General features: G+C 42.0%; 1 protein-coding gene across 1 annotated transcript in view; it reads left to right on the top strand.

The window, feature by feature from the left end:
- dcc (DCC netrin 1 receptor) overlaps positions 1–17,033 on the top strand; it is a 931,407-nt gene that overhangs the window by 658,159 nt on the left and 256,215 nt on the right. Inside the window, exon 12 of the mRNA XM_059643861.1 lies at positions 143–192. Coding sequence (XP_059499844.1) covers positions 143–192 — 50 coding nt within the window. The remainder of the gene's footprint in view (positions 1–142; positions 193–17,033) is intronic.

The raw sequence follows: 17,033 nt of genomic DNA, 5'->3' as shown, positions 1-17,033 counted from the left end.
GAGCCTTGGGAGGATTCTGACTCCCTACACCTTTCAGACCTAACATGCCAACATGGTAAATGTCCCGCTCATCGTAAGATATAATTTCCTCAATGCTTTTTTCTTCTTTCCTTTAACTATCTGTTTACTTGTGTTTTTACAGTGCCTGGTGCACCCCCACAGAATGTTTCGTTAGAGGTGGCAAATTCTCGTGTAAGTATGGAAACTTATTTCATTTAACTCATGGCGATTGATTAACCTAAACTTAGAGTTTCATCAAATTCAAATTCAGTGATCTCAGAATAAACTATGGAGCTATTGATAAGGGTTCTTTGTAATATATGTGATAGGGGTTAGTTGTTAGCGAAAAGCTTAATTCTTGTCAAGTAATTTGTATTGAGAAAAGGCCTAAAGTTCTTATAAATAGACCACTATTGTAACTGCAATTGATTACTTATTGCTTCCACTTCAATTTAGCACTTATTTGTATTGTTTGCCCAAGGGGGTTTTTGCATTTAAAACCTTTTTTCATAGCCACGTTATTAGAAATTAAAACCTTTTGATCTATTGAACCAATTGATCTCAAGTGCCTGAAGTTCATGACAAATTTTGTATTTAAGTGTGATGTATATTTCTGCAGCAGAGTTTATGTTCTCCTCTCCTAAATTTAGATGGGCTTTAGTTTACACTGAAAGAAATGCATGTAGATGTTGATCCCCTTCTACTTCCAAGAAAACATTGTTAAATTAAATACTCAATGCGATTATAGAAACAGTGTATAAAGCCATGTCTCAAATAACAGTATCAGTTAAATGATCACTGGAGGCTCCATGGACTGGATTTTTAGAATACAAGTCTTCAACGGTGTTGGATTGGAAGCCAAGTTTCAAAGTTATGAAGAAATAAACATTTTATATTCATTAAAAGAAATGTTGGTCTGTGGCTGCATAAAATCCATTACCAATGGGTACCAACAGGACATTGAAGTAAGGTGGTGATCAGTGCCATTTATGTGGAATGGTGTGGAAACAGGTCATTCAACCCAACATGTTTGTACTGACTCTCCAAAGAGCATCTCAACCAGACTCATACCCCACTACCCTATAACCCTGCATTTCCCGTGGCTAACCCATACATCTCTGAATACTATGGGAAATTTACCATGGCCAATCCATTGAAACTGCTCATCTTTGAATTGTGGGAGGAAACCCACACCGACACAGTAAGAACGTGCAATCTCCGCACAGACAGTTGCCCAACAGTGGAACTAAACGTGGATCCCTGGCACAACGAGGCAACAGTGCTAACCACTGAGCCACTGTGCTGCCAACACCGACAGACAAATTGCTGGGGCTTCCTTTTCAGTTCGCATGTTCCCAAATATTGTTGCCTTCCACAGGGCATAGCCTTCAACCGTGGGGACCATTGGCTCACCACAGAAATCCAGTCTGAAAAGTGATCATATTAGCGCAAATGAAGAGTATATGCCTAAAGCTGTAAATTGAGTACACAGGAGCATAGGGCATAAAGAATTCAATCTCTGTGAATGATTTGGCTGGATATTTGGTGGAACTCATACTTGCAATGATGGTGAAGGAAGGGTCAATCCATTTTCAGCCTCATTAGTATTCAACTGGAGTGTGTGGGATAGAAATAAATATCTAGGACAATCCTGGGACTCTAGAACAAATGAGTAGCCTAGCTCCCAGGCTGGAAGAGAATGGGTCCATGTGGAGAGGAATCTTTCTCAGAGAAGGGGAAGGATGAGGAATAAACCTGGTGACAGCAGACTGGGCTAGTGTTGTAGAACCCTTCAGGCCTCATAGAAGAATTATAATATAATGGGTTCTGCCTTAGCTGGACAAGCAGTACGCGCTGGAAAAAAAATGTGTGCCAAACATTTTCTGTCTAGAACTGTTCTAATTTTTGTCTGATAGGTATTGTATGATCCTGGTTTACATATGCAAAAGACTCACTGCCCATCAGTGTGCAGGTTCCAGACAGGCAGCAGTCACTCTAGAGAGGAATATGAAGGCTATAGAAACAGCAGAAGTAAAGCAATAAATCATTGCCTGCCATTTCAGGATGGCACCTTCCCCATTCAACCACAAAGAGAGCCTCAAAATAGCCCTATAAATTAACAAAGCACAAATTGCTTTTAAAGACTGGAACACAACATAGCCACAGAAACCCCTTTTCTAGGTTGAATTTTAACACCACATTTGCAACCAACCCTCTTCATTACTTTGTGACCACCTTTAATGTGTCTTGTGCATAAATCCCCAAAGCCCTTTGCTCTTCCACAGCTTCTAATATCTCAACATGTAAGCATTTTTATGAGTTGTCTTCCTCAGATGCAAAGAGAGCTTTCTTACATTTGTGCCCATCTGTCATGGCTTTACTTCACATTTAGATTATAGCCCTTTGTAACTTTTTACTCCTACCAACACAACATATGATGCTTCCTGACTTGGTGTCAAGTACAAAGGATAAGGTAACCATGGCTGACAAGGGAAGTTTAGAGGCAGCATGAAAGCAAAAGAAAAAGCAAAGAATTTGGTGATGATTGGTGGGATGACAGAAGGTTTAGAAGCCTTTAAAAAATAGCAGAGGATAACTAGGAAAGTAATAAGTGAGGAGAAGATGAAATATGCGGGTAAGCTAGCAAATAATATGAAAGAAGATTGCAAGAATTTTCTTTAGATGTACGAAAGGTAACTGAGAGGCAAAGTAAACAGTGGATTGCCGGGCAATGAGGTTAGAGAAGCTAGCCTCTAAGTTCAGAGGGTTGTTGCAGTCTTGATGGGCTGAATAGCCTACACATGCACTGTCAAAATTCTATGATTCTATGAAAAGTGGAAATGGGGAAGAAAGAAGTAGCAAAAGAACTGAATATCTATTTTATGTCAGTCTTCATAGTGGAGCACGCCAGTAGTATACACAAACTTCAGAAGAGTTGAGGGCAGAGATGAAGGTCATCACCGATAGTAAGGAGAAGATGCTGGGGAAGCTGAAAGGTGTGACAGTGCATAAATCACCTGGACCAGACGGACTACACCCAGGGTTCTGAAGGAGACAGCCGAGGAGATTGTGGAAGCATTGGTGGTGATCTTTCATTGGAGTCAGGGAGAGCCCCAGAGGACTGGAAAATGGCTAACGTAACACCCCTGTTTAAGAAGGGAGGGAGGCAGAAAATGGGAAGTTATAGGCTTATTAGCCTGACCTCGGTCATTGGTAAAATTTTAGAGTCCATCATTAGGGATGACATTGTGGAGTACTTGGAAATGTATGGTAAATTAAGGCTGAGTCAGCATGGCTGTGTCAAAGGGAGGTCATACCTGACAAATCTGTTAGAATTCTTTGAGGAGGTAACAAGCAAGTTTGAATAAGGAGAGCCAATGGATGTGATCTATTTGAACAATTGCCATGCAAGAATCTCTGCTAAATAAGATAAGAGTTAGGGGCAAGATATTGGCATGGATATTAGAATTGCTGACTGGCAGAAGTCAGAGAATAGGGATAAATGGGTCCTTGTCAGATGGCAGCTGCTGACTAGTAGAGTTCCATATTGGGACCATAACTGCTCACATTGTACATTAATGATCTGGATGTGGGAATTGAGGGAATTTTTGCTCAGTTTGCAGATGACACAAAGATTGGTGGAAGAACAGATGATGTTAAGGAAGAGGGAAGGCTGCAGATGGACTTGGTCAGGGTAAGCAGTGGGCAAAGAAGTGACAGATGGAATGCAATGTGGAAAACTGTGAGGTTATGCACTTTGGTAGGAACATTGGAGCAAAGACTATTTTTTAAGTGGGGAAAGGCATCGGAAATCTGAAGGACAAAGAAGCTTAGGAGCCCTAATTCAGGATTCTGTTAAGGGGCAACATGCAGGTTCATTTAGGAAGGCACATGCAATGTTAGCATTCATTTTAAGAAAGCTAGAGTACAAGAGTAACAATGTGCTGCTGAGGCTATATTAGGCTCTGGTCAGATCGCATTTGGAATAGTGTGAGCCATAATAGGACCCACATCTAAGGAAGGATCAGCTGGCCTTGGAGGGGGTCCACAGGAGTTTTATAAGAATGATCCCAGGATGACGGGCTTGCCATATAAAGAACGGTTGAGTACCCTGCGCCTGTACTCTATGGTTTTGAGAAGGATAAGGGATAATCTGATTGAAACTTACAGAATACTGAAAGCCCTGGATAGAGTGGAAATGGAGAAGATGTTTCCACAAGTAGGAGAGACCAGGACCCAAGGACATGACTCAGAATGAACAGTCAACGCTTTGCAACTGAAATGAGGAAGCATTTCTACAGTCAGGGGGTGGTGAATGTTTGGAACACATTGCTACAGAAGGCTGTGCAGGCCAAGTCATTGAGTGTATTTAAGACAGAGATTGGTTAAGATAGATAGATTCTTAATTAGTAAGAGAAACAGGGATTAAGGGTGGAAGACAGGAGAATGGGTGTGAGTTTGCTCGCTGAGCTAGAAGGTTATTTTTCAGACGTTTTGCCACCATTCTAGGTAACATCACCAGTGAGCCTCCGGTGAAGCGCTGGTGTTATGTCCCATAGAAATCGGGACATAACACCAGCGCTTCACCGGAGGCCCATTGATGATGTTACCTAGAATGATGACGAAACGTCTGAAAACTAACCTTCCAGCTCACCGAGCAAACTCACATCCAGAAACTCAACCTGAGCTACAAATCTTATCAAAACTCGCTGACAGGAGAATGCCGTTGAGAGACATGTCAGTAGTGATCGAATGCTGGACCAGACTTGATGAGCCAAATGGCCTAATGCTGCTCCTGTATGTTATGATCTATTAACTGCAAGCTTGAATCTACAACTCCATTTTCCTTTTATCTATGTTGCTAACATATGGGATGAAAATCTCAAAGTCACATTACTGATCCTTAGGGAATGGCACTGGTCACAAACCAACAGGGGATGTTTCCTTGGACCCAATTCCTACCTTCCATTCAATTACTGTCAGAAGAAATACATACCTAAAAAAAAGAAAAAAACAACTTCAATTTGTAGCTACGTAGCAAATTTGAGGTTGGAAGTGAACTAACACTGAAAATCTCAATATTAAGAGGCATTCTAGAAATACATCACTAAAGAGTTATTAAATGTACCAAGGGACAACAGTGAGGAAGGAGAAGAGAGTGGCAATAGAAAATCATCCAAGAAGGAAATCGATATTAAACAAGTTCTTTACAAAAGAGAAAGATTTCGGTGATGAGCTGAATCTGGAATTAGTTAATGCTGGTACAGGATCTACTGTAATAAATTAGAGATTGTGCTAGAGAAATTAGTTAAGCTAAACAAGGACAAACTGCTAGAAATTGTTCAGAAATGTCTGTCAGACATCCCTTAGGAAAATGAACAAAGGAACAGCAGATACTATTGAAGTAGTGAAAGCACTTCATTTTTGTTTGGGCGACATTTATTCTATGCAAATATCTTAGCATTCTGACAGGAACAGCTTGTGGCATAAATCCTCTCCAAATGAGCATCCAGGAATCTTGGCCAGGAGAAAATATACTGGAAGACCTGGAAAGGGCATGGTCACAAAGAGTCTGAATGCTTTGAGAACTTAAATTCAAAAGTGGCATTTAAGTGGCAATTAGATAGGTATAGGGATGATAGTATAAGGTAGGGGTGAAGGTTAGATAGACCTTAGGTTTAGGGAAAATGTTCGGTACAACATCCTGAGTTGAAGGACCTGTACTGTTCTATGTTCTATGTTCTAAGTGTTGTGGAAGGAAAGCCAGTGCAATTTAGTCTTTTTGAAGTGTAATGATTTTTAGATAATGAGAAAATGTGTCAGCCTATTTGTGCACACCAAGGTCCCACAAACAGAATGGAGATAATGAGCTGATAACTTTTTTGTGTATGATTTTGTTTGAGGGCTGAATATTTAGCTGAGACTGGAGAGAGAACTCCTCCATCTTCTTAGAGCAGAGTATTTTACATCCAGCTGAGAAGGCAGACAGGGCTTTGGTGTAATGTGTCATCTACAGAAATATCACTTCTCATAGAACACTATTCTCTAAGAACAGCACCAAAGTGTCAGCAACATCAGATGCTAAAGTCTGTGACGGGGAGTGTTGAACCAAAACATTCAAACTGTTCAATAGTCTCACTAAGTTCAGATGTAGATGGTGAAGAGAGGCAGTCAATTCTCAAGCATTGTCAACCGTTGCAACAATGTTTAAAAAAGAAATTCAAGGGTTAGACATGAAGCTTCAAGCTTTTTACTGAGATTTTAAAACTCCTCACAAGGCTTGGGAATTTGGGACAAGCCAACATAATTGGACTGTATGGAAGCCTGAAAGCAAATCGTAAATCTTCACCTGCATATTTTCCTACAATACAAAGTGATCCAATTGTGTATGACCAGCTGTACAATATTTTTGAAGTACGACAAGTGTTTTTCCTAATGTCCCTCTTGTGCTAGAGTTTGTGTTATTATTAACTGTACATTGCAAATAAAACTGACTCACCTCATACTTGCAAAAATGTTAATTTTATTTTGCAAAGAAAATACATTATATGCATAATTTGCTTTGGTGAAAGATCATGGAGGTGAAACACATACTGCAGTAAAGATTAATGTAAAATGATCCATTGTAGCTCCCATGGAAGAAATTCTCTCTTTTTTGATGCTTTTATGGCCATGTGGGGACAAGAAGATGTTGATTAAAATTCAGTTGTGAAGGTAAAGAAAAATGATATAAAGGTAAAACAATACACTCCCAATTTATTAGGAATGCCGCAATGAGTGCTGAATAATAAAGTGAGGCTGCCTGAAAGCTGAAATCAATCCTGCAGTGCCCTATGGTTTTTAAAGGAGGGCAAAACAATATCTGCCTGATATCTATGCACAAAGAAGGAATGCTGCATCACCATGGCATTGTTTTACTTTCACTACTTTATAATTGAAAAAGCACAATGCTCAGACAGAATCCTTCTGCCTTCAAAGGGCTGTGCCCTGCTTGTGAAGGTATGTAACTTAAATGAGCCACAATTTAAGTCCAGCAAAGACAGAAGTTGCCAGAAAAGCTCAGCAGGTCTGGCAGCATCTGTGAGGGGGAAAAAAAAATCAAGAGTTAACGTTTCAGGTCCTTAACGTTTCTTCCTCAGAACTGTGGAAATTCTGTTGAAGTGTGGAACCCCCAGTTCTGAGGAAGGGTCGGTGGACCAAAACGTTAACTCTGATTTTTTTTCATTACAGATGCTGCCAGACCTCCTGTGCTTTTCCAGCAACTTGTGTCTTTGTTCCTGATTTACAGCATCTGCAGTTCTTTTGGTCATAATTTAAGCCCAAATGATTATCTTAAATTTGTGTTTAGTATCACAAAGTACAGAAGATGCATTTTGGCTCATGGGAAATAGCAAGAGCTGCAAATTCTATAGATTCCTTACGGTGTGGAAACTGGCCATTTGGCCCAACAGGTCCACACTGACTCTCTAAATTGCATCCCACCCACTCTCACTCCACTATCTATGCTAGATGGCTAATCCATCTAACCTACACACCCCTCGATACTAAAGGCAATTCAGCATGGCCAACCCATCTAGCCTGTACAGCTTTGGACTGTGGGAGAAAACTGGAGCACCTGGAGAATGTGCAACCTCCACACAGGCAGTTGCCTGAGGCTGGAATTGAACGTGGATCCCTGGCACTGTTAGGCAGCAGCGCTAACCACTGAGCCACCATGCCACCCCAAAACATAGTGGGCATGATACGAACCTGTGCGTGGAAACTGCAACAGATCGTCTAATCCATCGCCTTAACCACTCGGCCAAGACTACAGCAGACGCTGGAGTCAGAGTTGATACAGTAGAGTGCAGTGTCCTGATGAAGGGTGTAAACCTGAAATGTTGATTTTCCTGCGCCTCTGATGCTGCCTGACCTGCTGTGGTCCTCCAGCTCCACACTGTATTCACTTTGGCACGTGGTGTGTGAGCTGCCAAAACTACTTTAAACCTATACTGGTCCTATTTCCTAGTATGAAGCCCATAACCTTGAATGTCATGACATTTCAAGTGATCATCCAAGTACTTTATAAAGGTTGTGAAGTATTCAGCCTCATCTACCCTCTCAAGTAGTGCATTCTAGATTCCCACCAGCCTCTGGGTGCAAACAAATTTCCTCAAATCCCCTCTAAACTCTTGTGCTCCACCAAAAAAAGTGTGGTCCTTGTTCCTAACCATTCAACTAAGGGCTTTAGCTGCTTTGTATTTACCCTGTGCATGCCCCTCATAATCTCATGTGCCTCAGTCAGGTCCCCTCTCAGCCTTCTTTTTTGTAAAGAAAATAAACCAATCTCATCCAGTCTCTTTTCATGGCTGAACAGTTCTATCCCAGGCAGGATCCTGGTGAATCTCCTCTGCACCCAGTCCAAGCCAATCACATCCTTTCTATAGTGCAGTGACCATTTACAGAGAACAGATATTAGATATTGTTCTATTACTTTGATTTGACATATTGTTGTTTAATGTACCTAGCTACAGTGAAAAGTTTTGTTTTGCGTGCGATACTGGAAAATCAAACCTTACAAAGTACATTAAAGTAATAGAACAGAGTGAGGAATACAATGTTATGACTGCAGAAAAGGTGAACAAATAGCAAAATCAACATTAGATTTAAAACTTCAGAGGTCCATTCAGAAATCTAATGATAGCCAGGAAGAATGGGGAGGCAATGGCCTCATGAAATTATTACCAGGCTGTTAATCCAGAGACCAAGATAACATTCCCCCCAAGGCATGAGGTGGAGTTAGAAGTCAAGTTCAAGAGACTGAGTTTCATTCAGAAAGTAAGGAAGTATGGGATTCAAGGAAATTTGGTTGTCTGGATACAGAATTGGCTTTCCAATAGAAGACAGAGGGTGGTTGTAGTGGAAAGTATTCAACCTGGAGCTCTGTGACCAGTGGTGTTCCACATGGATAACAAAGTGTGGAGCTGGATGAACACAGCAGGCCAAGCAGCATCTTAGGAGCACAAAAGCTGACGTTTTGGCCAAGACCCTTCATCAGAAAAGGGGGTGGGGGAGATGATTCTGAAATAAATAGGGAGAGAGAGGGAGGTGGACCAAAGATGGATAGAGGAGAAGATAGGTGGAGAGGAGAGTATAGGTGGGGAGGTAGGGAGGGGTTAGGTCAGTCCAGGGTGGACGGACAGGTCAAGGGGGCGGGATGAGGCTAGTAGGTAGGAAATAGAGGTGTGGCTTGAGGTGGGAGGAGGGGATAGGTGAGAGGAAGAACAGGTTAGGGAGGCGGGGACGAGCTGGGCTGGTTTTTAGGATGCAATGGGGGGAGGGGAGATTTTGAAGTTGGTGAAATCCACAGGTTGTAAAGAAAGCGTATGATGTGTTGGCTTTCATTTGCATGCGAATTGAGTTTAAGAGCTGCGAGGTTATGCTGCACCTCTATAAAACACTTAGAATATTGTGTTCAGTTCTGGTCTCTTCATTATAGGAAAGATGTGGAAGCTTTAGAGAGGGTGCAGAGGAGATTTACCAGGATGCTGCCTGGACTGGAGGGCAGATCTTATCAGGATAGGTTGAGGGAGCTAGGGCTTTTTTCATTGGAGTGAAGAAGGATGAGAGGTGACTTGTAGAGCTGTCGAAGATGATGAGAAGCATAGAGTGGATACTCAGAGACTTTTTTCCCAGGGCGGAAATGTCTGTCATGAGGGAGCAAATTTTAAGGTGATTGGAGGAAGGTATAGGGGAGATACCAGAGGTAGGTTCATCACACAGAGAGCCGTGGGTGCATGGAATGCACTGCCAGCAGTGATAGTATAGTCATATACATTAAGGACATTTAAGCCACATGGACGATATTAAAATGAAGGGTACGCTGGTTAGTTTGATCTTAGAGTAGGATAATAGATCGGTACAACATCAAGGGCCAAAGGGCCTGTACTGTGCAGTCCTATTCTATGTTCTAGTGATGACTGTGAATCGATTGTCAATTGTCTGGGAAAATCCCGTCTGCTTCACTAATGTCCTTTAAGGAAGGAAACTACCATCCTTACCTAGTCTGACCTAAATGTGACTTCACACCCACAACAATGTGGTTGACTCTTAACTGACCTCTGGGAAATTAGGGATGTGCAATAATGCTGTCTGATCAGTGGCGCCCTTATCCTGTTAACGAATAAAGGGAAATAAAAAGAAGCTGTCCTTGAATCTGTTGGTACGTGGGCTTTATCTTTTGTATCTTCTGCCCAACAAAAGAAGTTGGAAGACAATATAACCCGGGTGAGAGGGGTCTTTCATTATGTTATTGCCTGTCCGAGGCAGCCAGAAATGTGGATAGATTCAGTGGACAGAAGGTTGGCTTGCGCTGTGGACTGGCCTGTGTTCACAATTCTCTGCACTTTATTATAGTCCAGGGCAGAGCAGTTGCCAAACCAATCTGTGATGCATCTGGGTAGAATGCTTTTAATGATGCATTCATAAAAACTAGTAAGATTTTTCATGGACATGCCAAATTAATTACATTCCTTTGGAAGTAGAGGCATGCTTGTGCGTTCTTGGCTGTTGCGTTATTGTGGGTGGACCAGGATAAAACATTGGTGATCATAACTCCTAGAAACTTAATGCTCTTGATGTTGCTTCAAAAGTGCTGCCCAATTGTGAAATAATACCCAAAAGTAAACATTTCATTTTGCATTTTGAAAGCCTGAGTTGGTTGATTATGGTCTGTAATCTGCCTATTAGGAACAGAGAAATATGTTGCTTCCTTAGACCAGCCAATCACTGGGACATACAGCAGTGTCACTCTGTATGGTATTCATCCAGTAAAAGGTGGGTTCACCATGTTGTCAACATGAGAAACGAATTCTCATGTATTTGCTTGTAGACCCCTGAGGATGGTGTGCCTGGCTGAGGGACATTTCATGAGGTACTGGGACAGAACGGTCGTAGAAATCCCATCAAGCAATGCCCTTAGTGGTGAAACTCCTCCTGCTCATCCCCTGAGGACATCTTTATGCGAACCTCCCCCCAACGCCCGACCAGTGATTGGCCATTCAAGTGTTTCGGTGGCACATGATTCTATGGTCCTTCCTGAAAAGAAATACAAAAAAGTAGAGAGATAGAAAATAGGTACATTTGGCCAGTCGGCACTTTGAGCCTGCACCACAGAGGGTCTCACTCCAGCCAACAGCTGAAACCTCCTCCCAGTCAGCGCATTTTCCACCCACTAACCCAAAATCTACTTTCCTTACGCCACATAACTTTCTACATTCCTAGTTTTTAAATATTTATAGAATCTGTGTAAGCACAAAGTTGGAACATAAAACTGAAAGACCTTGCTAAGGTCAACCATTAATTATCTCAATACTTTAAAGAAAAACTATAATAACACTGTGTCTGCCTTCATAGTTATAACCATTCATTTCCAGTTTCATTCAAGCAAATCAGCCTCACACTTTTTTCATTACTTTTATATTCTTCTTACAGAGCCATGCCCAAAAGATTACAAAATAATCTGGCTGCTGCAAACTAAGGTCTTGAATAAATTTCTTGTTCTTATCTTCTGTGGGATGAATATTGTGAAGTCTTGTGCCATCTACGAGGCTTTGAGTGTTTGTGTTCTGAAATGACTTTGAAGCCTGTGCTGCAAACATTCCAGGGGCATTCTGTGCTTTGGACAGTTTATTTCATGTTGCTGAGGGAAAACAGTGAGAAGACATGAAAAATGGTTTTGAAAGGTATACATACTGACATTTTAGACATCGCAGTCACAATCAGTTAGTTCACTAAGACTGAACCTTAGTGGTAATTATCAGTTCATATGCGGGTCATTTGAAGCAGGAGAGGATGTCTCTCTGATTAGCAGTGACATTTTAAGCAAAAAAAAGAGAAAATTAAAAACTCTGTTCTATATTCATACAAATACAGCAATTGCATATTCAGATGGCTTTGAGTTATAAGGTAATGGCCAAGTGGTTCTAATCCTGAAACTCAGCTAATGTTCGGAGGACCTAGTTTCAACTCCCATCGTCACAGATGGTTGAATTTGAATTTGATTTTAAAAATCTGCAATTAAAAATCTACTGATGACCACGAAACCTTTGCAGGTTGTGAGGAAGGAAAAAGCAAATGGTTCACTGATTTCCCTCAGGGAAGGATACTGCCATCCTTGCCTGGTCTGGCCTTCCATGTGACTCCAGAAATACAGCAATGTGGTTGGCTCTCAAAAGCCCTCTGAAATGACCTAGCAAGCCACTCAATTGTGTCAGTCGGCAAAGAAACACAATTGTATTGCTATCTAGTATTGACTTAAGCACCAGAAACAACAACAGCAGAAACAAGAAGTGCCAAGGCTGGGAGAGCTGCCTCACTGACTCGTCAAGCAACAGCCTGACATAGTCATATTCACAGAATCATACCTTACAGACAATGTTCCATACACCACTACCAACATCCCTGGATATGTCGTGTCCCAATGGCGGGACAGGCCCACCGGAGGTGGTGACACAGTAGCATACCTCCCTCGTCCTGGGAGTCATGAACATTGAGTTTGGACCCCATGACATCTCATGATTTCAGATTGAACTAGACAAGGAAACCTCCTGATGAGTATCACATACCATCCTCCCTCAAATTCAGAGGAAGAAGTGAGGATGGCGAGGGCACAAAATGGGGGATTTCAATGTCCACCTCCAAGAGTGGCTCAGCAGAAGTACTGAAGGGAATAGCTGCAAGACTGGATCTGCCGCAGGTGTTGAAGACAAACAACATAACCAGCAAGAGGGAAAAACATACCTCATATCTTGACCTCATCTTTGCCAATCTGCTAGCTACAGATGCCTCTGTCCATGACAGTCTCAGTAAGAGTCCTTGTGGAGATGAAGTTCCAACTTCATACTGAGAATATCTTCCATCATGTTGTGTGGCACTATCACCATGCTAAATGGAACAGACTTCAGACTGAACTAGCATCTCAAGACTGGGCATTCCCGAGGCTCTGTGGGCCATCAACAGCAGCAGAATTCTGCAACTTCATGGCCGAGCATATTCCATGCTGAGCATCACTATCAAGTCAGGGGATCAACAAAGCTCAATGGAGAGGGCAGGAGGCCATGCCAGGAGTAGCACTAGACATACCTAACAATGAAGCGCCAACCCTGGTGAATTTACCAAACAGGATTATTTGCATGACCAACAACATTAGCAGCAAGTGATAGATAGAGCTAAGCAACCCCACAGCCAACAGATCAGATCTAAGCTTTGCAGTCTTGCCACATCTGGTTGTGAATGGCGGTAGACAATTGAACAATCCACTGGAGGTCGAGACTCCACAAATATCCCCATCCTCAATGATGGAAGATCCCAACAAGCCAGTGCAAAAGATAGGGCTGAAGCATTTGCAGCAATCCTCAGCCAGAAGTGCCGAGTGAATGATCCATCTCGGCCTCCTCCAGAGGTCTCCATCATTCTAGAAACAAGTCTTCAGCCAATCTGATTCACTTAATGTAATAGCATGAAACTATTGGAGGCACTGGATGCTGCAAAGGTTATGGGCCCTGAAATCATTCTGGAAATCGTACTAAAGACTTATGCTCCAGAACTGCCACACCATGAGCCAAGCAGTTCCAGTACAATTACAACACACACAGCTTCGTGATAATGTGGAAAATTGCCCAGGAATGCACCGTACACAAAGGCAGGGAAAATCCAACCCGGCCAATTGCCACCCCATCAGTCCACTCTCAATCATCAGTAAAGTGATGGAAGATGTCAGTAACAGCGCTATCAAGCAGCACCTGCTCAGCAATAACCTGCTCAGTGACGCCCAGTTTAGGTTCCGCCAGGGCCACTCAGCTCCTGACCTCATCACAGCCTTGATTTAAACATAGACAAAAGAGCTGAATTCCAGAGGTGTGGTGAGAGTGACAGCCGTTGACATCAAGGCTGCTTTCGACCGAGTGTGGCATCAACGTGCCCTAGCAAAACTGGTACCAAAGGGCAAACTGTCTGTTGGTTGAAGTCATACCTGGCATATAGGCAGATGGTTGTGTTTGGAGGTCAGTCATCTCAGCTCCAGGACGTTTGAACAGGACTTTCTCAGGGTAGTGTACTCAGCTCAACCATCTTCAGCTGGAGCTGCATCTGTCCAGGCAGGTGGGAAGTATTCCTTCACAGTGCTGGCATGTGCCTTTTGAAGTCGGACAGGCTTTGGGGGAATCAGAAGGTGAGCTACTCGCCATGGTATTCTGAGCTTCTGGCCTGCTCTTGTATGTATGTATTTGTATGATGAGTCCAGTTAAGTTTCTAGTCAATGTGTAACACCCAGGTTGTTAATAGGGGGGATTTCATTGATGGTAACGTCTTTGAATATTAAAGGTCAGTTGTTAAATTGCCTCTTATTGGAGATAGTCATTGCTTGGCAATTGTGTCGCGCAAATGTTATTTGCCACTTATCAGCCCATCCTGAATCTTGTCCAGGTCTTGTTGCATTTGAACACGGACTGCTTCGGTATCTGAGGAATCGTAAATGGTGTTGAACATTGTGCAATCATTGGCAAACATCCCCACTTCTGACTTTATTATGGAAGAAATACTGAGAAATGAACAAGTTGAATCATGTGTTTCAATCGTTCAGGCTTTGTATTGCTAACAGAGATTTTAAAAGTGTTAAATTCCTTTCTTAATTTTCTTTACCCTTTGTTTTGTCTCCATTTTTCTCCCTCTTTATCTAACTTTCCCTCCACTATTATAATTTGTATTCCTGCCTTGGCATTGAATTCATCTACTCTCTACTACTTAGCCCCTTCCTTAGTCCTTCTCTTGCTTAGTTCTTATTTCTCATTGTACAAAAAGCACAACAAATCCAGCTAGGGCAATTGCAACCTATTGGCAAGTCAGAGGATAGAATATCTGTACCAAGTAACTCTCCTTATGTCTCCCTTAACTATCTACAAGGCACAAGTCAGAAATGTGATGGAATGTTCTCCACTGAACGGTTGCATATTGAAGAACACTCAAGGAGCTTGACACCATCCAAGACATTACAATGTGCTTGATTGTCATCCTATCAACCACATTCAAAATTCACTCCCTTTACCACCAGTGCACAGTGACAGCAGTGTGTACCACCTTCAAGATGCACTGGAGTAACTTGCCAAGATTCCTTTGACACACCTTGTAAACCTGTGCCCTCTCCCATTCAGCAGGATAAGGGCAAGAGATTTTTGGGAACACGATCTGCAACTTGCTGTTCAAGTCACATACCATCCTGATTTGGAATTCTATCACTATTTCTTCATTGTTGCTGGAACAAAATCCTGTTATTCTCTTCTTGGTGGTTCTTAAATTTCAAGGATCGCAGCAGTTCAAGAAGGCAGCTTGCCACACTGCTGTGTCAGGTCTTTAAGACTTTAGAGTAACCTTCTAATGATGCCATGCATCTACTCCAAGCCTTAAAAAGGCATCAACTCTCTCCCTCCTTGTGGAGTAGGCACAAATAAGTGGGTGGTAGCTTGCTTTTCTCATTTGCCAGTGACCTATAAGATGCTGATTCTAGTCAGAGAAACTGAACAATTAATATACCAACTGCCTTGCCTGTAATAAAGAAGTGAAAGGGCTTTGAAAGAAGAAAATTGGAGATCAGAAGGACTCAGGAAAAGCAAAAGTACATATTGTAAAATCCTGCAAACTGGATTTGATGCAATTGTATTCACCTTGATATTTTGTCTCCACCCATAACATCCAAGTATTTTTGTTGTCGGCAGCTATCTGCATGTGTATACAGGGGTTAAGAAGAGTTAGAGTTATAAGTTGATAATTTAAATTTTATTTACCTATATTTAGAACTGGTTTTGTGAGTAATAAATAGTAGCTTCTTGCTAAGTACAGAAACCTGTATTCATCAGACAGAAAAATTGGGAACTTTGAGGTATATGATTAAATCTTTAACTGTTGTGATGAGCCTAGGAGTAGTGACACTTGTGTATCAGTATCCTTTCCCAGATGGATGATGACAAACAGTAGGAGCCTGGTAGATGCCTGAATGGTACATGCTGTAGTATTTAGTCTTAATAAGTGTGAAGACAGTTCCTGACCTTGCTTTCTCTTCAACAAGACAGTCTTGAACCTAAGCTCGTGATTGTGGGCATAAAACCATGCAACAAGTGAACTTCCTTCTCCAGCAGAATGAGGGATGGGGAATAAATGCTGGCCCAACCTGAGATGCCCACATCCTATGTACGAATGAAGCAAATTCTTTGATAGTCTGTTGGTCTCATTATCAGGAAAGTTTCAAATGCCTCATTGCCCAAGATTTGCCACAATCGGCTCACACTTCCTGCAATTTTGTGGGCATGACATATTTGAGTTGATGGAGGCAGGAAGGAATCTAACTAACTGGGTATGTTGTGATATGTTTTACCCCAATTAGATCTGTCCCCGAGTGCTATTTCCATTTTTAGCAAATGTTTAAAATGTGCATTAAATCTATTCTAAATTTTATATATGTGGCATTTTGTGTCCTTCAATGTCTGACTTGGCACGGTGGCTCAGGAGTCAGTGCTGCTGCCTCACAGCAGTAGGGACCCAGGTTCAATTCCACCCTCGTGTGACTGTGGTGATTGCATTTTTCCATGCGTCTGCATGGATTTCCTCCAGGTGCTATGTATCTTCCCACAGACAATGTGCAGATTAGGTAGATTGGCCATACTGAATTACCCGACGGTATTTCGGAATGTGCAGGCTAAGTGGGTCAGCTATGGGAATTACAGGGGTGGGTCTGGGTGGGATGCAGTTTGAAGGGTTGGTGTGGTCTCAAAGGGTTGAATGGCTTGCTTCCACACTGTAGGGATTCCATGATTGTTTCGCCATACTGTCACATTAGGTCATTAAAATGTTATCACATTTAGGTTGCAGAAAACATCAAGAAATGGTACTGCGAGTCCCATGTTATGTATGAGATATAACAGTGTATATAAATAAGAACACAGAACAGTAATTCTTTTCTGGAATATTCCATTATCCCACCCTCATGACCCATGAACATGCAA

Source organism: Stegostoma tigrinum, chromosome 1 (genome assembly GCF_030684315.1).
Source record: "Stegostoma tigrinum isolate sSteTig4 chromosome 1, sSteTig4.hap1, whole genome shotgun sequence".
NCBI lineage: Eukaryota > Metazoa > Chordata > Chondrichthyes > Orectolobiformes > Stegostomatidae > Stegostoma > Stegostoma tigrinum.
The sequence above is the reverse complement of the archived record's forward strand: the minus strand, read 5'-3'. Positions and strand labels throughout refer to the sequence as shown.